Below are 22,539 nucleotides of genomic sequence, written 5' to 3'. Positions count from 1 at the left end.
CCTGTCTTTTGTATGAATGTTTTGCGCAGTGGAAAGCCATATGCCACTGGCACCAGCTCCTGCCCACAACCTCCTACTGTAGCAGTGGTGGAGAAAAGAAGAAGGAGAAGAAAGTCAGCGAGAGCAACAAGACTGGGTTCAAAAGTAAAAGGAAAAAATAGGCAGAGAAAGAGAAATACCAAAAGAGAAATCCAAAACCGTAAATGATAAATATAAGCTCTTCAGTTACTCTATTATCCCTAATACAAGATGAGTGTGTATATACACTCAGCTACATTACTAGTGTAAGAGATTTTAATAAGAGAAGTGGTGGTGGTGGGAGGTTAGAGGGGAGGTGGTGCTGGTCCATCTGTCCCAAGCAGCCTCACTCCCGGTGCTGCTGCCGCCCCCTCGTGAGAGAAGCACAGCTGTTACTGGAAAGCCCTACTGTCCAGAAAAGAGGCCCACACTCCTCCCCTCCATCCTCCATCTCTTCGTCCCTCCAGCCCTCCACACAACACCCCTGCAAGAGGATGAAACGAACCAGCAAGCCCAGCCACTGTGCAGTCAGCCTTCACGTCTGCAATTTCAAACCTCTTTAGATCATTTTTCATGCTCACCAGAAATGAATAATGCACACATTAACTGGTGCCAGTTAATAAATTTCCGTCTCACTGCACTATATTTTTCAATAAGGTTCTAGCTGCTTCGTTTTGTTTTGCAAAACAGTCTCACTGGGCTCCTGCTGCAAATGATTCCAGCCCCCCTAATTCATCCAAAGCCAGAGAGACTTGCCTTGACTTCAGAAATGATAAAATGATCCTAAACTGGCTTCCACTTTCATTCTTACATGCAAATGTCAAGGATTATATCAACTGTTTTGTTAAACCCACAATCATTTGTAGTCATTCATGGTGCATCCCTCAGCTAAGGATAATACACCATAACATTTTTCACAAGAGTGCATCCTCAAAACTCAGCCCCCAGGGCACCGCTACATAGAAACAGAATCAATCTTGGGGAACTTCCAGGATTTGTAAGGGAGCCAAATTGGCAGCCTATGTCCATTATATCAGTTCAACAAAGCCCTGACTAGCATCTGGCCACACTGGACGCTTTATAGCCCATCTCTAACTATTAATCATTGGCTGCGACATCACAGACTCTCAAGAGGGTGGCTGGATGCTCTGTTACAGAGAAGACCGCTGAAAATGCCAGGGCATGTAGACACAGCAGTTCCAATACCCACTGACAGTAGCCCTCCTTAAAATGACAGAGTGCATCCAAGCCAGACGGACAGAGCGGCATCAGGAAGGCTCTGTGACAGGCGAGGGGACCCCTCCGAAAATGCCACCGTGCCCTAGTGGCCTACAGTGTTGTAGTGCACTGGTAGTATCTGTCGTGAGGTCGTGTCGTGTAATATGATCTAGATGAGTCGGACAGGGTAGGTCCCTCTCGAGGACGCGGTCGGGGTGTCAGACAAGCTGCTCCTCTAATAAGGACTGCCATTCTAATGATCACTCAGTCAACCTAACCTCTGACCCCTACTGTTATAAGAAACAGAGGGAGGGGCTGGCTGGGATGGTGGGAAGAACTTCAAGTTCAAATGTGCAGTATTTACATCAATTAGACAGGCAAGATGGAGGTGCCCATCAGTGCCCATTAGGGTTGTTTTGGTTTGGCGGGGAGTGAGGGGGAGGGACAGTGAGGGCCTGACAGAGGCCCAGTGGACACATCACAGGCCTGCCCTCGATCACATCCTGTCACATTGATGAGAACTCTGTCAAAGCCTCTCTCACAGATGTACAGTCAGTTTGTGGCGGTATGCGTGTGTGTGCCCTTTAAGCTGCCATGCTTGCTTGCAGTCTTTCTCTGCATAGCACAAAATGTAATCAAACAACTCATCTGAGATTCAATGCAGCTTTGACTCCAACTGAACATCTGAGATAATGCAATCAAAAGACCCCTCTTTTTCTCCCATGTAGCAATTTTGATAAGCCCAGTGTCTCTCCATTTTTGGGGGGTTGCTGTTGGCGCTTATCTGATGCAAAATGGCAAAACACCCCCAGTGGGTTCAAATTAGTCCTCCCCTGCCTCTTGCTTTTCTGTTGAAGCTGAAAGGATAACAATAGGCTTTTTTTCTAATAAGTTTTGTGCCAATCAAAACAAAATGCCCTGTTGAATTTAGTATCAGTCTGCCTGTGAACAATCAAGACTTAATTCCTCTTAATCTATTAATGATGAATATCAAAACTCATCAGTGGGATTAATGGAACACAATAAAGAACCCCACCTGAGCATTGATATCCTAATATCATTGTGGTGGAGCACCCAAGCAGGTAAAAGGTGCACAGCGAATTCCCGGAGAACAAGGAGAAGACTTGATAAGGCTGTAGGATCCCATCTTTTATTAATGTCACTCCCTAGGACAGCAGGTTTTTGTCAGTCAGAATGGATAATGAAGATGTTGGCGGGGCCAGTGAATCCATCCCTTTAATACTCACATATTTTATGATAATGAAAGGTATTCAAAGAATGATCATGATAAAAGTGGGCTCCCCTACTGATGTGCCAGCACAGCTGTGCAGCTAGGCAGTCAGCTGCAGGCACTGAATGAAAGGATCACACAGAAAGTAAAGAAAGGATCTTTAAGTACATAAAGCGAATAGGTGATGGTTTTGTAGCCAATCCGGCATCAGCTGCACTGCGTGTTACACTGCATGACAAAAAATAATGTGAGAGAAAAGCTTTCAGTTTTTAATGTCACTATCCCAATATTTTTGATCTTTTTTTTTTTTTTTGCCTGCATTCACTCCGTAACATGAAGTCTTTTCCCCATTCTGACCTTTACATGAGTCTTGTTGAAACAGGTTTCATTTTGAACATAACAATACGTTGAAAGCGCCATACATATTTGTTGTGCTTTCGGGTGAATCTCTTTACATCAAAGCGGCAAAAATAAAAACAAAGTTGAGTAAGACGGAAATTTCATCATGTGATATTAGATGGTCGTGTGTGCTGAGGCACCCCCCAACGAGCATATCGGTAACATCTTCTGAGCATCAAAGCTTTAACTGGTGTATTGTACTGTATGTGTAAACAAACTTAACCGCCCCTAAAGCAAAGCCATACCAGCCCGCCACAGCTTCAAAAGTTTCCTGCAAGCTGTAGGAAGCAGGTGAAAAAATAGAAGTGTGATGAACTTTGACCTCGGGTGCACACTTGTTGACTGATGTTTCACACCGAGGTTGCCTTTTCCCTCTGCAGCTTTCTTCAAGAGGAGCTGGTCAGTGTGTGAGTACATATGTGTGTGCGAGCATGCGGAGTCCCCGGGGAGATCATCTCCATCTCCCTTTGAAGGCTCTGTGCTATGGAGCTGTTTTCATACAGCACCGGTCATGGGTTTCCTGTCTCAGCTGACCCCTCATCTTCTTGTGGATGCTTGAAAAAAAAACTTCCGAGCACAAACACATTTCTCCTTTTAACTATAGAGGCTACAAGAGGAGCAGGGAACCAAAAGGAACCTGTGTCATCCCTCTCAGGAACAAAAGAGCACTGAAAAAAATCCTATCAAATCATGATTAACAAATCAGTCCGCAAGAGGTCAACACTTGCTGACGCCTCTCACAAACAGTCAGCGTGGTAAGTTATTTTGCTTGGGGGAAGACTACACTGTTGGCCACGAGCAGACAAAACACTCCCACGCTAAAGAATGACTGCTTTTGAGTTAAGGAACATTTTGATCTTCTGAAAAAGGACCAACTCAAATAAATCGACACCAGATTCTCTGGATGCAGATGTGCATGGAGCTCCATGCAGCTGACACAACACGGGGTCAAAGATGAAACGAGGAAGGGGTTCGCCGTGGATCAGGTCCACATGGCCTTCAAATGGGGCAACAAAACAGCACAGTGCAGCTGACTATGTAATCAGCATAGACATCAAACTCCCCTGCTTAACACGCGCACACCCATGAAATCAAATTAGGTACTCGACACTACAAAATGACATTTGCAACTGTGCAACATATGTTTTTTTTTCTTCCCCCTTTTGTTTCTCTTTTTTTGAGCTGTTCAAGAACAAAACTAGAGCCAGATTGTTGGCTTTTTATTGCAAAATGTTTCAAAGCTAGAACCAGTGAGATAAAATTATACAAAAATGGAACAATGGAAAAATTTGTTTAATAGCAAGCAGGGGTGCCGGCTGGTTCCCTCAGGGTGTGTTGCGCTTAAGCTGGTCCAGTTTGCGTCGCAGCATGTTGTAGTTGTCTCTGGTCCCAGGAGCCTCGGGGTCCAACTTTAGAGACAGCTCATAGTGTTTCTTTGCCAGCTCCAGCTTCCCCCAGCGATGATACAGCACAGCTGAGGAAAAACAGAAACCTTCTGTAAGCTGACAAGCTGCAACACTTCTAATTCTATTGATCGAGTGCTTTCAGTACAGCTCGGCTACAAAATATTGTTCCTGCTAGAAAAACACTGGAAACACAAAATTGCAGTGGCCTTACCTAAATTGCCATGGCAACTAGCAGCATTTGGGTTGATCCGAAGGGCGTGAAGAAAGAAGCCCTCTGACTCCTGAGAAAGGAGAGAGAGAGGGGGGGGAAAAACATACAGAATTGTATTTACTAGTCAGAGAGATTTACCACTCCTGATTTAGAGCTGACGCGGAGAACAATGCAGGAAATAAAATCTTTGACGTGCATGAAGAATAATCCGAGTTAGCTCTCTAAGCTATGTTGACGTTCACCTTGTATTTCTGCAATTTCCCCAGCACATTCGCCAAAGAAAACATGATAGTGTGGTCATTGGGGAGGAGCCTGAGAGCCTCTCTGCCGATCAGCTCTGCTTGACCCAGGTTCCCTTGAAGACGGACGGAAAAATTAACAAAAATGTCAGACATTAATATTAAATGACCCCCACGGAAAACCTACAGCTACAGGCACATGCTCGTGTTTATTTTTAGCGTAGTTCAGAAAAGCAAGACAACATTTATGCAACAAAGCCTACAAACAGTTTATCTTATTGATTGGAAAAATGTTGCCGCACACTAATTCAGACTATTAAAATGAAAAGTTTAAGAGTTACAACAGATACAGCTAACAAAGCGGGAATTTCTTTGCTTTATTTGTCAGCAGTATATAAAGCAGAGTTTTCCCTTCTCCACACATGAGGGAGTGGTTTAGTCCCCTAATTAAAGTTGAACACAAGGCCCACTGAGTTATTGATCTCTGTCACAGATCTGTCTGATGTCTGGCCAGAAACGGAGAAAGAAGAGAGACGGACAGAGAAGAAACAAGAGAGGGTGAAACAATGGCAGTCGTGTCCCGAGTCATGGCCTGTGCCCTTCAGACACAGCTTGCCAACCTGTGACTGCATGTGTGACTGTGCGCATCTGACTGAATTTGCACTGATTCTGCCTTTTTGTTTGTGTAATGATCAAAACTAAAGAGCCGAATTGAAAACCAAAGACAAGACAACATTCCCAAATCCTCACTATTTCAAAATGACACCTATTGTTCTTTTCCCTCTTTTTGGTGGGGAGCTGAGGAGATGGGTAGAATTATTTCTGTCAGATTTGGGGAACAAATGGGGGGGGGGGGGCTCTGAGGGGGCGCTGTTCTGGCTGTGCTTGCCCTCGTTTGATCAGGAACATACTGGGCCCTGATTGGACGGTTCCAGTGCCCTCCTGGGAGACTCCGCCCCCACGGGAGCAGCTTCTGACAAAACGGCTCGAGCGTTTGGAAATCAGAGCATTCTCCACACGGCAGGGAAGAGTGCCTTCCAAACTCACAATACAAAGCTTTAATACATAAATTTCAAGCATTGCTGATTCCTGCTCTTCCGGTCTAATCTTGTTGGCCATTTAGATTTCCTGCCTTTCCAAAATAAAAAGGCTGGGTTTTTTTGTCCGTTAACGCTGTATCAAGTTGCAAACGACACAAGCAACATTCTTTGATACTCAAATGGCTCACAAATTCATATACAGTTAACTTAGAACAGCCATTTGGTTTTTTTTTTAACACCGACAAACATTTCTCATGTAAATGCCACAAGAAAAACAACAGCACCCAAATGTTTGATGATATTTGTGTACTAAGAGGCACGTGGGTGTGTGTTTTTTTTACCTATGTTGTCCAACAGAATGACCATATTGTTCCAAGCCAGGCTGTGATCAGGTTTTAGCACCGTTGCATTTCTCCATGCATTCAGAGCATCCACGTGTCTGTTCTGGTCAGCATACTATAACAATAAGGGAGAAGTAGTGTTATTAAATTCTTATACATATGGCAAGACCCTACAGATATGCAGCACATTTGTTTCATATCTGGTTTAGATTTAGGATCCAAGTTAAAAGACTTCTTTTTATTTATAAATTCTAACGCAGCAGCTGACTATGACAACTTATCTTGACTGTTGCTTGTTTTTAAATTCATTTAAATGATTTTATTTGTTTCTCTTTATATTTTTTTATGTATTTTTAATGCTTCTTCCACTCCCTGCTGCAATGCTTTTATTTTATGTAAAGCACTTTGAATTGTTTGTACATGAAATGTGCTACACAAATAAATTTGATTTGATATGGAATCTCACCAAGCGTCCCAGGTTGTAGTAACAGTCTGGGTATTTTCTACGGAAGCGGATGGCGTTCCAGTAGCTTTGCTCTGCCTCCTCAAACTTCTGGAGGCTGTTCTGAACAATACCAAGATTCATCCAGGCTGCAGCAAAGTCAGGTCTGCAGAGATTAACATAAATGAAACACAAAGCTATCGACAGCAATCTCTGAAAACAGATGATAATTTGCATATATTGAGCGGTGTATTGTGTTATTAAGGACTTCATACTGAATGGAAACAGCTTTAGACAACAGCTGTTCTGCCTCTATAAGTTCGTTCTTCTCTTTCAGGATGTTCCCCAAGTTGTTCATAGCATGGACATAAGTTGGATGTAGCCTGAAAGCCATAAGCAGCATGCAACACAAGTCAGCTTCTTGTTCATCTGTTAGAAGCTGATTAGACTGCAATGTGAGGAGACGTACCTGACTGCCTCTCTGTAATATCCGACAGCAGCAGTGGTGTTCCCTCTATCAGCCAGGTTCTTACCTACATTGTAATGTACCTGAGGAATAACAACACATGGGGCTTCAGGTTGTGGCCAAGTGTGTGGCTCTCACTCATCCTCACATGTGACCGAAAGCAATTTCATTACACATACTGAAGAGAAGCAGGAAAAAAAACAAACAAATAACTTCTTACTTTGGCATTGAGCGGACAGACGGTCAGGGCGCTGGTGAATAGGCTTTGTTCCGACCTCCACTGGTGACTACGAACGGCACAGCGTACCACATACATACATACGAGTGCAAACACCATGACGCACAGCAACTTCTGGAAAAACAGAAGAGTAATATTTAACAACTATGTCCAGAAATGCAGTACAACGTTGAGATTAAAATTAAATTAGCCGCAACTCAGAGGAAACAGCTTTAAAATGTATCTCTGGGATACGTGGACACCACCTGCTGATTTCATGGCTTTACGGATAAATCATTAGCCATTCCTTTATTTCTGTCTCACTGTGTTGCCAAATCATTAAAGCTGCATAAAGAGGTGATTAGGTATAAGAGTTTAAAACCAGGACAATGCAACCTGGTGACTACAGAAAAGTCACTGGGTTGAATCCACGCTGGAAACGGGGTTCATCAAAGTGTTTCATCCATTACTTTAGTGTGTTGTTGGTTTTTTTTGTCTACCCTGTGTTTGCTCCAGCGGCAGCAGCAGTGTCCGAGTGAGTAGGCAAGAAGTAAGCAGTAGCCGGCTGAAGACAGATAGAGCACTCTCTCAGCAATGACGAAGCCCACCCTGAAAAAAATGTTACAGGCAGGCAGAAAAGGGACCACCAGCAGCACCAGACCCAAAGTCAGTGTCCTGGTAGGGAGAGCAGAAAAAAACTCCTTTAGAATATCAAAGGCTTACATATATATAAATATAATATAAATAATTATGATTACAATTCATTGAATTCCAATTGGCTTGAATTGGACTTTATTATCTAAGTGCCTTGAGATGACATTTGTTGTATTTGGCGCTATATAAATAAAAATGAATTGAATTGAATCGAATATATGTACATGACACTCAAAAAAGGCATTGTGTCGCAGATGAGATTGAGGCTTTGAAAATTTCGGATTAATCAACCAACCAAAACTCAGAAAAATGTTTCATATGAGCCTAACACCCAATCTGAGTCTAACCAAGAGAATCTGCTACCGGGAATCAAGACGCGGTGCTCTGGTAACACTGCAGTTGATAGGACACTATCATCATAAACAAGTTCAAGTCAAGAAATGTGCTTCATTTCATCTTCAGTCGGTGCAAAGTGCTGCGCCCGCTTACCTCCTCCTTTGGCTGTCCTGTGAACATAAGGCTTGGCTTATCAAGCCTATCAGAACGCACCAGAGCAGGAGCAGCCACACCATCCTCCAATCAGTGGCTGACTTAATGAGAGGCACACAGCCCATGGACCAATCAAAACACAGCCACCAGGGACACAGCAGCAGCCAGGCATTAAGAGAGTAGTAGTAATTATAGTTCATGATCTGCCAGTCAAAAGGAAACAGGAGTGGTGAAGAAAAGAGGGACAGCAGGGAAAGAGAAGGGAAAAATACCATTTAAATTCAGACTCAAAATATTACTGTGAGATAATTGAGATAATTTCACTTTAATTGGGGTTGTTATTGAAATGTTCCAGTTGGCCACCGTCATTAGTTCTCAGGTTCTCATAACACATACACATTTCCCGCTTGTAATATAAGGTTCATATTTTGGTTTATGCCATGTTTCGGCTAATATTTAAAAAACAACATTTGGCATTTATCTTAATTGGTCTATGTCGGACGTTTCCTTTTGTAAAACTGAGGTCAATTCAAGGGAGCACTGCTGAGTAGCATTGTCAGACTGATTCAGATTAATAACAATATTTTTCCATCTTCTAAGGTGCTGCCCTTTTTACTCCAGTTTTTATTTTTGTCTTTCCTTTTCTTTTCAAGAGTGAGTACGCTCGACAAACTACCAGGGACTGCCAACATATGTGTGAAGGGGTGTGGGTTTGTGTTTGGTGCATATGGGGCAAGCAGCTGAAATAACGCCTGCCTTCTACACACCATTCTCAAAGAATAAAGTCAAGCAAAAGCTTATATATACGAAAATCAGCTATTTGCAACTATTTTGGTATTAAATCAAACCAAAGGACCTGGAAAGAGCAATGTACTGCCTTTGCAAAAGAAGTCCAATGGCCGACGATAGAAACACGAGTTTGGTTTCCGGCACTTTTATTGTATTATGAGGTTTCACATTACACATAGTTGACAGTAATGGCACAATCAAAAAAAACAAAACAACACATTTAAAATAAGTTTTAACGTCCCCCGTCCTATTTAAAAGGAAGCGTTGTGGCTAATGTGAATCGGTTCTTATCTGCCACACACGTCACTCATACGACTGATCTCAAGGACGATCAACCATTTCTACTCCCAGAGAATGAGCACGACCGGTACTTGCAGACATGAAAGAAGTAACGGAAAAGTAATTCTGAAAGCAACTCTCCATTTTCCCTCTGATACATTGCCAGGTACACTAGTTTTGTTCTCCCCACAATTAGCTCTGTTAATTCCCTTCAAGTACAACATGGATGGATAATGGGGAAAAAAACCATTTTATTATTTTACATGACGCTACAGTTCAAAAGTTTGTTTTAAATCATCTTAACAGTGTTCCACCTCACTTGCAGACCAGAAGAGAAGGGCCAAGTCCGAATGCAGACTTTTTGCAAACAGTCATCACTTAGCACACCTCTCAGAGCCAACAAATAACAATCTACCAAATAAAAACTCGCGCTGACAATAAAGCAGCAGGACATTCTATCTCTGTCACAGATTAAGTCAATATTGCAGAAGAATCTTTCTGTTTGATATACAAGCACCATAATATATATACAAATAATGCTGACTTTTACAGGAAATCCTGGTGGCAAATGCTTGTCAAGTTGGCCATCATCTCAAATGTATAAAAAAAAAGAAAAAAAACTTTTCAGAGTAGAAGAGTAGAACTTCAATCGCTGACCATACTTTAATGATCCGACGATCAAAATGCACATCTTTTTTACATGAGAAATTAAGTGGTGCCAATAAAAATTCCAATATTACTGCTGGTTTTTCCCAAATTTCTGTCATAGTTTGACCACAGCTCGTATTTCAGCAGTACTCCAAATCTAGTCCAAGGTGTAAAATATATTTTGATCTATATTAAAATGTTTCTCGCATCTTCCAGAAGCTCGTTCAATACCCACCAGTCACAGATGATGCAGATCTAAGCATGCTTAAGATGTTAATTATCAAAATCCACGAGAAGAGCAGCACTGCTCGCAGCGCTAATGATGCAATACTTGATGCTCCTTCATTAACAAGGGCATGCCTGTTCTGCCTGCTCTGCCTGTGTCTGGGGCCAGACAGATGTATGTTTAATGCATCCAACTAGAGGTGGTGAAAAGTAGGTAAAACTTGGAAAGAAGTGCTGTCGACACTCCCAAACAATTGCTCAGTTGTAAACAACTAAAAAAAAAATGAAAGTAGACTGAGCCCGCAAAAGTGATGATTAGAACAATCTGTAATCCAGACATTCAGCTATGCATCCGCTCTATTATCTGCACTGGATTTTGACAATAAGCACTGATAGCACTCCCTCCCACTCCTGCAAAAAGTAGTCGTTATTTGTAAAAAAAAAAAAAAAAATGCATACAATTTTGTGTAATAACAATGGCAGATATCATGCAGCATGCCATTCCAAGGCTATGTATGACTCAAGAAATGTGTCGGTCAGATGTTCTGTAAATGATGTAATCACAATCCAGGTCAAACACTGCATGTCTATGACGAATTATTCCATCGGTTCCCAAATTAATAAAATCCCCAAACAAATCGTACTCACTCTAATAAATATATTTTCCTCAAAGGAGGCGGGGTTGTCTACTTCAGTGAATGCCGGTGGTCCCGTGCCCATGATCCTCCAGCGCGCATAGAGCATCGAGAGCCCTCCAAGACCCATAAGCGCCAACCTCGTCAGCAATCCAATTCGCAACTTCTCACTTAGCTGTTGGAAAAATATGTGACCCGATTGTCACCAATGATTAAAAGTAGACGCTCGTTAGTTACTTTAAGCAGTGTTTCATCAGTAATATGCAGAGATTCGTGCAGCTTTACATAGACAATGTGACATTAATCATATAAGGGAGAGCAGAAATGATGACATGAGAGAGGAAGGTATATAAAATGTAACTCACATCAAGTTGATTCTTTCTAAAGAGTAGCCTTTGGCTGAGTTCATACACATTAACGTTACAGATGAGGAGGACATCAAAGGCTGCATTTACACCCTGAGGGAAGATACATAGCAGACGATTTTTTTTTCATATATAGGTCAGTGACAACAGGGATCTTTAACTAATTTCAAATATGGTTTAAGTTGTTCCTGTAAGGGACAACTTAAAAGATGTGACACAATCAACGACATGTGTTTATGGAAAACTCATCTCGTGTCATCTTTTTTATTTTATTTCCCCCTTTGTTAGTAGCAGATAAGACGAAGTCATCAACTCTAAAAAAAAAAAAAAAAAAATGGCTTTACAAAAAAAAAAAAAAAAAAGACTTCATACCAAGACAGTGATGCCTTGTTCTTTACAGAGCAGCGCTGCAGCACACAGCAAGAGGCTGACCACAACCCACTGGACAGAAAACCTGTAATCTCTGTCACTCCCTGAGAACACAAAGCAAAGACCATGCAGGTTTTAGACAGCTTGGGGATTAACGCGTGCGTGTTGAAACACAAAAATTTCACAACTAGCAGCTCGATAACGTTTGAAGCCGGCAACATAATTATGTGCAAGGACAGCATCACTGTAAGCCCGAAGAGCAAGATTTTGTGGTGGACACCTACCTTTGTTAAAAGCTCTGCAGTAAGTAAGAAAAGAAAGCTGGAAGAACAGAGCGCACAGAAGGTCAGCTCGGCCCACTATGCCTGCAACCTTGTTGAGATGGAGAAGAAAGAACGAGGGGAAAAAATTAAAAAGATTAAAAGGCAGGACGCATACTTAATAAAACAGGCATTTTTTTTTTTTTTTTTAACTCTTACACATTTCATGAATCGTGACCAAAATTGTGTTGTTGTTACAGAGGCCAAAATCCTGTCGGTTTTGCGTGGTGAACGCAGTTCGGGAAAGCTCGTGAACAAAAGTAGGAAGAAAACTCTCATTACCAGCACGGCCTGTTGGTGTGCGTGCTCTATACAATGTGTGGGTACAGTATGGTTGGCAACCTGGGGTTGCATGCTTTGATACATGCAGCAGGCCTTGGCCAACAGTCTGCCCCTCCCTCCTCCCACCCCCCCGTCTCACCCAGTCCTTGCCCTGCATGATTAAAGAGAATGTAGAGGGGGAATTGCTGCCTTCCAGCCAAGCTTTGCAGCAAAAACACAGACGCTGGCAGGTCAATAAGCATTCCCAACACAGATAATAGTCAGGCCGTGCTACTGCATGCACCTTGGCCCTGTGCTCCCGGCTGAGACAGGGCTTTTGTTCTTGGCATGGAAGCACTGGATGTTTGGTATTAAAACCTCTAGATAAGATGCCACGCTCTGCCATACGAAATCCATGTTGTTAAGTTTGGCTTAAATACGTATTCAGCCTTGAGAAAAAACAATTTTTTTTCAAACTGTGAGATGTATTACTGCAGTTTTGATTAAACGCTGGAAATGCAGTAAAACAGTAGTCGCAACTTTACACGCATCCATAAAACATTTCAATAACTTCAGAGTCTCTTTGCAGAAGTTTCCCTTACTTTTCACGAAACTCCCAGCAGACAGCAGAATGTCTGACGAAATAAAGGGAAGGCTTTTTCACTTTCAGACTGAAAGAATGTGAGATTTCCTTCCAGTAAGGACAGCATGAAAAAAATTATTTAAAAAAAAAAAAAAAAAATCAAGCATTTTAGGCCAGCGTGTCCAAAAAAGTGATGGGGCCGAAAGCAGTTTGGGGTTAATAATGCAGCGGGTGGACAGAGGATCTCCAGTTTGAAACAAATGCCTGGGAAAATCCCTGAAATGTTGAAAAATAACATCCCTGAAAAGAATGACTGAGGGATTTGCATATTTCTCCATCTGCAGAACAGAATCCATGAAATGATTCAAAGAGGAATTTCAGTGTGTAAAGGGCAAGGGCGCAAGCAGAAACCGGACACCCGTGATCTGTGATCCCCTCAGATGGCACTGTATCAAGAACATTCATTCATTATTCATCAATAGCATATGTAACACATGGGCAAAGGATTACTTCGGTAAAACCTTTGTCAAGACCTACAGTACGGAGTTACAGTCACGAACGTCACCTAAGACATTACTGTGCAAAAGAGCAATCTGTCAACGTTCTCCAGAGGTGACTGCCACTTCTCTGGGCTCAGAGGCATCAGGATTGGACCATCACACAGTGGAGACGTGTATTGTGGTCGGAGAAATCAGTATGCTCGATCCTTTTTTTTTCTCCAGAAGAAATGGACACTGTGGTTTGGACCAAAAATGAAAAGGAACACCCAGACTATTATTAGTATCAAATACAAAAGCCAGGTTCTGTGATGGCATGGGGCTGTGTCAGTGGCTTTAGCAAAGCTACTGTGTTTTCATTGTTCGCCATCTCGATGTCAAACAACGTTAAAGTGCTGTGAGAAGAAACGGCGATGTTAAAAAGTTTGCTGCAGGCCTTAAATGCAAAAAAATGGACGTATATTCACTGATCAAATCAAACTGACGAGACAAAACATGAAAGACGTTCTGTTTTTACTGTCTGAAAGAAAATGTAACAATATTTTTCTAGACCATCCATATACTCTTTAGAGGGTCCAAGCCCATTCAAAGATGTGTAAGTTTTATTATGAAAATGTATTCGTCCTCAGTCCTTTTTAACAGACTCTGACTTATGCTGTATGCTAGGTTTACATGATCCATAAAGTATTTCTTTTTACACATGTATATACAGTATATTTTGTTAAAATTTGTGTTTTGTATCCAGAAAGTTTACAGTCATCCCTAATGTTTCTTCCTATGCATCCAAACAATGCAAACATCAGATGATCAAAATTTCTTATGCACAAATATTACTTATTATATTACACCCATATTCCACAAAGATCAAGCCTTCTTCTGTCCCTGACTGGTTCCGATCTGAAGAGTTACACAGCAATAAATACTGGCGTTTGTGCACAAAGTAGGGTCAGGACATCATAATCAAATATCAAATCAAATACAAAGAGGAGTGTGGCTGCGTAGACTGTTAGTCAAGCAGGTCATATAAAACCTAAACGCTTAAAGAAAACGCAAACAGACTTATTTTTGTTTTTTGAAGATGTTTCATCTCATCCCCACAGTCCAGTTGCCCTTTCCTTAAGTACTTATAAAAGGTTAAACATTGGTTAAAATGACGCAGCATGCCATAGGTATTTAGACTCGAACAACACTATGCATGCAAATAAAAACCTCACGTAGCTGAACTCTACTTACACTTTCTGTGTGAACTGGGTGTGCTGCAAAGAAGATGGCGGCAAGCAAAGAGGTCTTGGGAGCATGGTTCAGTGTCCGACCCTTATCATCAAAAGCCAGTCCACCGATCAGAATCGCAAAAACGTCAATCATGAGGGCGGATATGACAGCATGGAGAATGATGTTCAGTACATGGAAGCCAATAGGGTGCAGGCCTCCAGCTATGAGGTAGTTTAACCTGCAACAGCAAGAGAACAAAATCCTGGTGCTGAATGATATTAGTCGTATTAAAAGTACAATCAAGTACATCTTGGTGGATGGCATTGTTAGGACTAATGAAACATGATGGTGCCATTAGGACGGGATGAAAAGGAGTGTAGTAGTCACTGAGTTACCAATACGCTCAGCGTCACCCATCCGCTGACATATGTAGCACACAGCAGGAAGTAAGACACATTCTCACTGCTGAAAATACACTTGCAGGTGTGACGTATGTGGCAGGTATGTATTTGATGGGTTCATTATCAGCCATATGTCTTGCAATGTGCTCATTTTGTCTGAAATTTTTCAAATCATTCCTCTCACTATTGGATGCATAACAGAATCATCAACACACCCACCGTGATCACTCTGGACAATTGCCAGCTATATTCAATTAAATATTGGTCATTTGGACATGTCGTGGACTTTGTATTAAGGAGACATGGCAAAGTCAGTGTGGTGTCCAGTTCAACTGATTCAGACATTTGTACTCTCGCAAACAGCCTCTAGCATGATGAAAGGTTCTGGCCCAGTATGCACGCTCAGTGTTAATTGTTTTGTTTCACAAACATACAAAATGAAGAAATATTTCAAGCAGGATGGGGAAAAAAAAGACAGGTGCTGTATTCAAGGCAGGACTGAAAAGCTTTATTTGTGTTCCCTCTGCTCTGTCAGAAACAGACACGGTACCGTCTTCCCCCTGAGAGGTATATGACTAAGAGGGATTAATGGGTTACTGGGGTGCACGAAGCCAGTGTTTTCATAGTCACACAGATGGCCCTTTTATAACACAGCTAGATAACCATAGTTAACTTATACAGCACATACTGTTCCGGAGGAAGTTGTTGAGACTTTTTAAATTAAAAAGTGGGGTATATAAAGCTCGATCCTTGGTCTGTTTCTTTTCCTCAAGGTATTCTTTACAAGCCATATATTCTCAGCTAAGACAATGCATTATATACACAAACCTGTGTAGCCCAGCCAAAAACTAAAATGTTTTCTATGCATTATTCATTACAGGGCAGTATGAGATCTAAATGCACTTCTTGAGTTTGGTGTTTCAATTCATAAGGCTTAGAGTAAGAAATTTAATGTGAAGCTGTCATGTATGACTGTAGTGACTGTGTGTGTGTGTGTGTGTATATATATATATATATATATATATATATATATATAAAAAAAATACCAAATTACTAACTATGTAATTAATCTGACTTATTTGCACCATCATCGAAACTTTGTCACGTTTTATAATTTTTTTTTTTTTTTTTTTTAATGTATCACTGTCCATAACAATGGAAAATAAAATTAAGTGTTACTTCCCTCTCCCTTAAGTATTGGCAGAACAATATTGTTGTATTCTGTTTAATGATCAACAAATCAGCAGGTACTTTAAGGGGTATTTATTTCCGATCAGTGTATGAATGCAGACAATAAGCAGGATTCTTTACCTAAATGTAAGGACAGTGAGCGGTCGGTAAGACTTGTGACTGGAGTTGCTACTCAGATTGCTTCCCCAGAAATCATTTCTCCAGATGTTGTTCAGGGGTGTTGTTGATTTCAGGTCCTGCAAAACAAATCCAGAGAAAATTTTGAGCACCACTCAAGTTTTAGGTGGGATTGTACGTAAAAATGAAAAAAAAAAAAAAATGAGAAAAAAAAAGAGAAAACTAACCTTGTTGTTGATAATTGCTTCAGAATCATCAAACACAAACTCCCCATCATAACTGTTGATGAAGCATAGGAGTGCCACCAGGGCGACAGTGACCTTGGCCGGGACTGGAGCAAGCTGTGGCAGGGGTATATGCTGATCCCAATAAACTTCAGTCAATGCCATAATGCACCGAGTCTTTGTTCATTTTTTATCATAATATCCCTGAGATGAAGAGCATTGGTGCAGGCAGTCATACCATGTCACTCGCTATAAATGCACGCTGAATCATACACTGTAAATGCTGATAACTGGCTCATAAAGAAAGCTCAAGTCTCGAAGCCCGTTGTGGATTCATACCTTATCTTCTCAGAGACATGTTCTGAGAGGTCACTATGTCTTCTGTAACCTCCATGCTAGCTTCTCTGCCAGCTAGCTCACGAGTAAACGTTTCATTGAAGCTCCCTGAAAAAAGAGACAAGCTGCATACGAACGCCTGCACCTTGTTGAAGAGATCAGATAATTACGATGCCACTGGTTCTCGAAAGCGTAAGGTCAGGGATACCTTTTTTGCAAGCTAATAATGCTCAACTTTAGCATATCTTGTTAGCAGGTGCTAATGACATCACTATGCGTCGTACAAATAGCATACACACGACACTAAGTATATGGACATCTCCCGCTTACTATTGAAAACATTTTGCAATGAGATTGGGATTGTGAGTCACACAGAGCCGACGTCGCAAGCTTCAGATTGAAAGCTCGCGGCTGTAAACAAATGCACACGCTCAGGTTTCAATACTTCCTCTCCGGCGTCCCTGTCACGTGTTCAATTGCAGCCAATCATTGATGCAGATTGAATGGCACTTCTTTTCGTTGCTCTTTCAAGTAATAAATAAAGACAAGTTACGTGAATAACTTTTTCACCTCTTTTTTGATGTCTTTAGCTTATTATGAATTGAACTGAATTAAAATTGAGGTGAATGAGACTTCTAGATATACTTTAGTATTCACAAAATTCTTTTGCGACAGTGCTCCATTGGGGATATTAGAGGTAACAATAGTAGCCTAATGTAATAAAAATAGAAATAAACACACTAAATGCAATTATACAATATGACAGTGATTATGGTAATAGAAATAGTAACATATAGTAATAATAAATAGAAATAATAAGAAATATATACACTAACTATGTTGTGAGATAGTTAATTAGAATCTAAAATAGTATTTCAAAATAATTTAAAATAGTAAATAAAAAATTATATATATTCTATGTACATCCGTGTGTGTGTGTGTGTGCATAATAAGTTATTATTTGCCCATTTAGTTGAAAGTAAGACTGTCAGGATGAAGCTTGATAGGCACAGGAAGAAATTATTTCCTGTGGCATTGAGTGGGTCTCCATGATTGAGTGGGTCTCTTGCTGAACGAGCTACTGTGACTTACTAGCATATCATGGAGCGGTCGTGAAGTGTTTTCCAGAACAGTACTTAACTTGGACGACATCCTCCTTGCTGACATCCCCGACAGAGTCCAGCTCCATCCCTCTAACGTTTCTGGCCTTGCAGATCAGTTTGTTGAGCCTGTCTCAGCACACAACAGCATAGAGAATAGGATTGGCCACCACAGGCTCATCCTCAGTATCATCAGGCAGATGTTGACAGACATCCACCCTCTCTCCCAGGATATAAAATAATGTTTGGCTTATTCCTGGTCCTGTTTCAATCCAGTTTAGTTCAGTTTACCCTAACCCTAACTCTGCAGTTGAATATCATTACTAATTCTGCACGTGACATACAACGCATGCTCAAGGCAACACACCATTACAAATTTCAGTTAGCGCTTCAAATTCACAACAGTTTTATCATTATTCTTGCCATCCAGCATTCAGTTAGAAGGGAAAAAGATGAAGCATGCTCTCTGCAGTTTTTCCCAAAGCTAAGACCAAACTTACACCCTTGGTCTGAACCCAGTTTCTGTATCCTGTAGAGATTTAGAAACCCCTCTGACTGAGGTTGAACTTAATGCTGTGTCGAACCTTGTTTTAGTGAGGTTTTAACTAATAAACTTCAGTATGAAAACTGATTTATAAAGTTCAAATTATTGTGTTAATTTCTAATGTATCCTAAATAATGTGGACAATAATTTGGACAGTAATATATAAAATGTCAGCAAAGGTATATAGCTGTGTAATTAGAAAATTACCGGGAAATCACCATTTCCTCACTTAAAACTGATGTGAGAAACACGGTCACGAGTAGAGGTTTGTTTAACAACATCCCACCTGAAAAATATGGAATATTTGAGCTAACTTTAATCCCACTTTTGTTTTTACCCCGTTTTTGGAAAGTCAAAAAGCTAACATTTTACAAATATTTCTTTAAAAGGGAAGGAAGATAAAGTACTGCCCTGGATTCAGCATTTGGCCATAACCATGTTGGTCCTTTTATGGGGAAGAGGACATACTGGGAATAAAAGGACAATCAGTACACTTAACAGGAGTGAATATTGCTAATGACACCATAATGTCTTCTGGGAAATTGTATTCAGTGCCGTAACCAGCATTGAGGACACACAGGTCATGACCTCGGTATTTTCCCCGGTGTTTTTTTTATTTTTTTTTAAATTTTTTATTTTTTTTATTCAGAGAAATGTCAAATTAATATATGATGAAAATCGTTCTGACTTTGATTGGTGGAAAGATCAGCATGCATTCTCATTTGTTTTTCTGAAAATAAAGTCCACATAATCCCTTTATCATCACGTTATATTTTAAAACTGAGCGGAAAAACGCCACCCGACTTTTTTTTTCTTTTTTTTTTTTTTTTTTTTACGCCACCCGCCATTGGAAACATGTTTATTATATTACGCAGCTTCGACGCGAAAGTCAGCTAGGAAATGGAAGCAAGATGAAGAAATCTACTAAACAAACTAAACTCAGCTTTGGAAAGCCAACTGGCCAGGGGAAAAGAAAGAGAGAAGGAGGTGAGTTCATTTCGCCAATCGCCAGTGAGAATGAGTGACAGTTCATAATGTTCATATTTGTTCAAAGCGCGGCTAGGAATAGGAGGATGCTAGATCATTGTTCTCAGCATTTCAAGCAACAGTCACAAAGCCCCTTGGTTAGGATTTCGTTTTCCAGTCGGCACAAACACACTGCACACAAATCTCTCTCTCAATTCGATTTTCCAAAAAAAAAAAAGTAGCGACCTGTAATGAAATTATTGGGAATCGTGACACGGCTTGGGCTGTTAAGCTAACTTTTTTTTTTTTTAATCAGGGCTTGACAGTTTTGTGCCAACTGTGGCTAGTGGTCATTCAGCCTCACTAGCTACAGTTTTGTTCAGTGCTATATGGCTTCCTACATGTAAATAAAGCAGACTAATAGGAACTGGGTCAGAAACTTATATTTTTCATTTTACTTAAAACAATTGATGATGCACACGGGGTAAAATAACAGAATGAAATACCCCGTGTACTCTCTCATATGACACAATCTTGAGGTTAGTTGTGCTGCTCATGGTGCATTATGAAGCCAAGTTTTACCAGCATTTAGCTAGTTGTCAGGCCCAGCATGATACCTATGTCTTCTCTGTGTTGAGTGAATGGATTGAATTGAGACTATACATCTAAAATACAGCCAACATCTTGTGGTCTGTTTGGCACATTCTACGATGTTAATTTAGTGGGTGGATTCAACCAGTTACTTAGGTAAAATGATTGCATTTTTCCAAATGAACCATTTGGATTTTATTGCAAATGGTGTCTAAAATTTTGCACATTGGTTAGACCAATAACCCAACTCATTCATTTGACCTTTAGGTGGGTCATGCACATGCATGGTGATGATGGTGACAATAGTAATAATAATAATAATGGAATATTAATAATAACAATAATATTAATGGTGATGCTGATGAGGATATTTTAAAACAGATGACACAGGAGAGGATGAGAATGAGGGAGTTGAAGAGAGAGAGTCAGTAGAGGAAGAAAGGGGAAGAACTGAGTCTCACTCACTCACTCAAATACTCTACTTTTGTGATCACATTGTTATAATAAACTTGTTCACCTACATATTCACCTCCTTGATGGACTTGTGATTTACCTCTGTTGATTCACATTTCCAAACTGTATTTTAAAAAGTCAACATATTAGGATGTTTTTTTTTTGTCAAATAAGATTTATCGCAATATTTGACCTCGGTATTTGAAAAATCCTGGTTACGACCCTGATTGTATTGACCTTTTTTAAGAAAGAGTCAGTTGGAACTGTTGGAATTTTTTCAATCCAGCCCCTTTGTAAGCGTCATCGTATTGCAATTGGGTTCACGTCTCTACCCCTGTGACTACATCTATCTTTAATAAACAGTCTGAGGACACTCCTCTTGTCTGAGACCCAAGTGTCTTCTCAATGCAAAAGCTGAGTCTCCAGAATTAAGGTCTGCAGTTGGACCCTTCACCACCTTAAGACCTACCCAACATTAACTGCCAAGAGATCGCTGAAGAGTTTGAAAAATCTGCTAAAATGTTTAACTTTCTTCCACCAAACAGATTACACCACCATGAAGAAGCTATATTCAAAATGTGTCCCATATCCATCTAAAATGGCTGTTTCACAATTCCCTCTAAAGTTAAAAAGACACCAGTAGAATACAAAGTGGAATACTGTCTAGTCATCTGGTAAGTCAAAAAAATTCTAATTATTTCGGAATTCATGGACATGAAATTCAGGCTAAAAAGAAGAAGAACCATCTTATATATTATTAGTTCAAAGGCCAGCATCCATGATGGTATTGACATCCACTGGGTGACGTTGCTGATTGACAAATACAGCTTTTACAGTAACTTATAATGACTGTTTATTTCAGCAAGACCATGCCAAACCACATTCTGCACATACATGTACAATTTACAATAGCTTGGCTTCATAAAATAAGTCCAGCTAAACTGCTGTTGCCTGAAGTCCAGACCTATCCCCAACTGAAAACTGTTTATTATGAATAAATAAACACAAAATCAGTTCCAAAAAAAGTTGTAACGCTGTGTATGATCTTACTGACCTGTTCCCAATGATCCCAATCAGTTATGACATTTTCCTGCAACTATTTCCCTGAAGTACCACTTAGTTTTTTAGCCTTTTTTTTTTGTTGATAAGCTCTTTTTTTTCATGAAATAATAAAATATCTCACATTCAATATTAAATACACTTTCTATGATCAGTTTTGAATGAAATGTACATTTTTGAGTTTTGCAAACAATTGTATTCTGTTTTAATTTACATCTCACGAAGCAACCCATCTCGTCTGAAAGTGAGGTTGTAGGCTACCAGTCTTTCACAATTTGAGCCCGATGAATCGGGGCATTGTCATCTTGGAATATGTCCATGCCATCAGGGAAGAGAAAATCCACTTTGAATTTAGTCATTCAGTGTATTCAGGTAGTCAGCTGACCTCATTCTTTTGGCATAAAGCGTTACTGAACCTAGCGTTACTAAACTGCAGCGACCCAGGATCATAGCCCTGCCCCAACAGGCTTGTAGCCACTTGGCATGATGGGTGCATCACTTCATCCGCCTCTCTTCTTACCCTGATGCACCCCCGTCCAAACGAGGTACATCTGGGCTCACCAAATCACATGACCTTCTTCCATTGCTCCAGAGTCCAATCTTTGAGCTCCCTTGCAAATTGAAGCCTTTTTTCCGATTAGCCTCACTGATAAGTTTTTTTTTTAAGGCTACACAGCTGTTTTGACCCAATCCCTTGAGTTCCCTTCGCATTGTGTGTGGAAATGCTCTTACTTTCACTATTAAACATAGCCGTGAGTTCTACTGTTGTTTTGTTTTATGATTTGATTTCACCAAACGTTTAAGTGATCGCCGATCACGATCATTCAAGATTTTTTCCGACCACATTTCTTCTTCGAAGACGATGGTTGCCCACTATCCTTTCAGTTTTTAATAACGCGTTGGAGTCCTTAACCCAATTTTAGTAGTTTAAGCAATGTCCTTAGAGATCTCCTCCTTTGCTTGATGCATGCCAATAATTTGACCCTTCTGAAACAGATTAACA

At 40.5% G+C, this 22,539-nt stretch overlaps 1 protein-coding gene across 3 annotated transcripts; it reads right to left on the bottom strand.

Annotated features, from left to right (window-relative positions):
* Window positions 1-4,071: 4,071 nt before the first annotated feature.
* tmtc4 (transmembrane O-mannosyltransferase targeting cadherins 4) lies at window positions 4,072-17,279 on the bottom strand. Of its 3 annotated transcripts, XM_075479221.1 has the most exons (18): window positions 16,827-17,279; window positions 16,491-16,691; window positions 16,267-16,382; window positions 14,576-14,792; window positions 11,966-12,053; window positions 11,685-11,785; window positions 11,313-11,405; window positions 10,961-11,122; window positions 8,372-8,574; window positions 7,729-7,903; window positions 7,232-7,363; window positions 7,015-7,094; window positions 6,821-6,928; window positions 6,570-6,711; window positions 6,104-6,218; window positions 4,726-4,838; window positions 4,484-4,553; window positions 4,072-4,340 (listed from the first exon to the last, which is right to left on the bottom strand). In XM_075479221.1, the coding sequence occupies exons 2-18, from the start codon at window positions 16,650-16,652 to the stop codon at window positions 4,192-4,194; spliced, it is 2,226 nt and encodes a 741-aa protein (XP_075335336.1). In that variant the 5' UTR covers window positions 16,653-16,691; window positions 16,827-17,279; the 3' UTR covers window positions 4,072-4,191. The 3 variants fall into 3 exon arrangements, with proteins under 3 accessions (XP_075335336.1, XP_075335335.1, XP_075335337.1); XM_075479220.1 differs by having other exon boundaries at window positions 16,491-17,279; XM_075479222.1 differs by lacking the exons at window positions 10,961-11,122; window positions 11,313-11,405 and having other exon boundaries at window positions 16,491-17,279.
* Window positions 17,280-22,539: the final 5,260 nt, after the last annotated feature.

This window comes from Odontesthes bonariensis, chromosome 12 (assembly GCF_027942865.1).
Source record: "Odontesthes bonariensis isolate fOdoBon6 chromosome 12, fOdoBon6.hap1, whole genome shotgun sequence".
NCBI lineage: Eukaryota > Metazoa > Chordata > Actinopteri > Atheriniformes > Atherinopsidae > Odontesthes > Odontesthes bonariensis.
The sequence above is the reverse complement of the archived record's forward strand: the minus strand, read 5'-3'. Positions and strand labels throughout refer to the sequence as shown.

What these genes read in the sequence shown, in the direction of transcription:
- tmtc4 (XM_075479220.1), bottom strand. Translation starts at nt 16,652, where the DNA reads ATGGCATTGACTGAAGTTTATTGGGATCAGCATATACCCCTGCCACAG. An exon ending in AGGAAAATATATTTATTAGA is followed by an intron (nt 8,575 to 10,960) that starts GTGAGTACGATT and finishes TTTGACTGGCAG; the next exon opens with ATCATGAACTATAATTACTA. An exon ending in TCTAAAGCTGTTTCCATTCA is followed by an intron (nt 6,712 to 6,820) that starts GTATGAAGTCCT and finishes TAATCTCTGCAG; the next exon opens with ACCTGACTTTGCTGCAGCCT.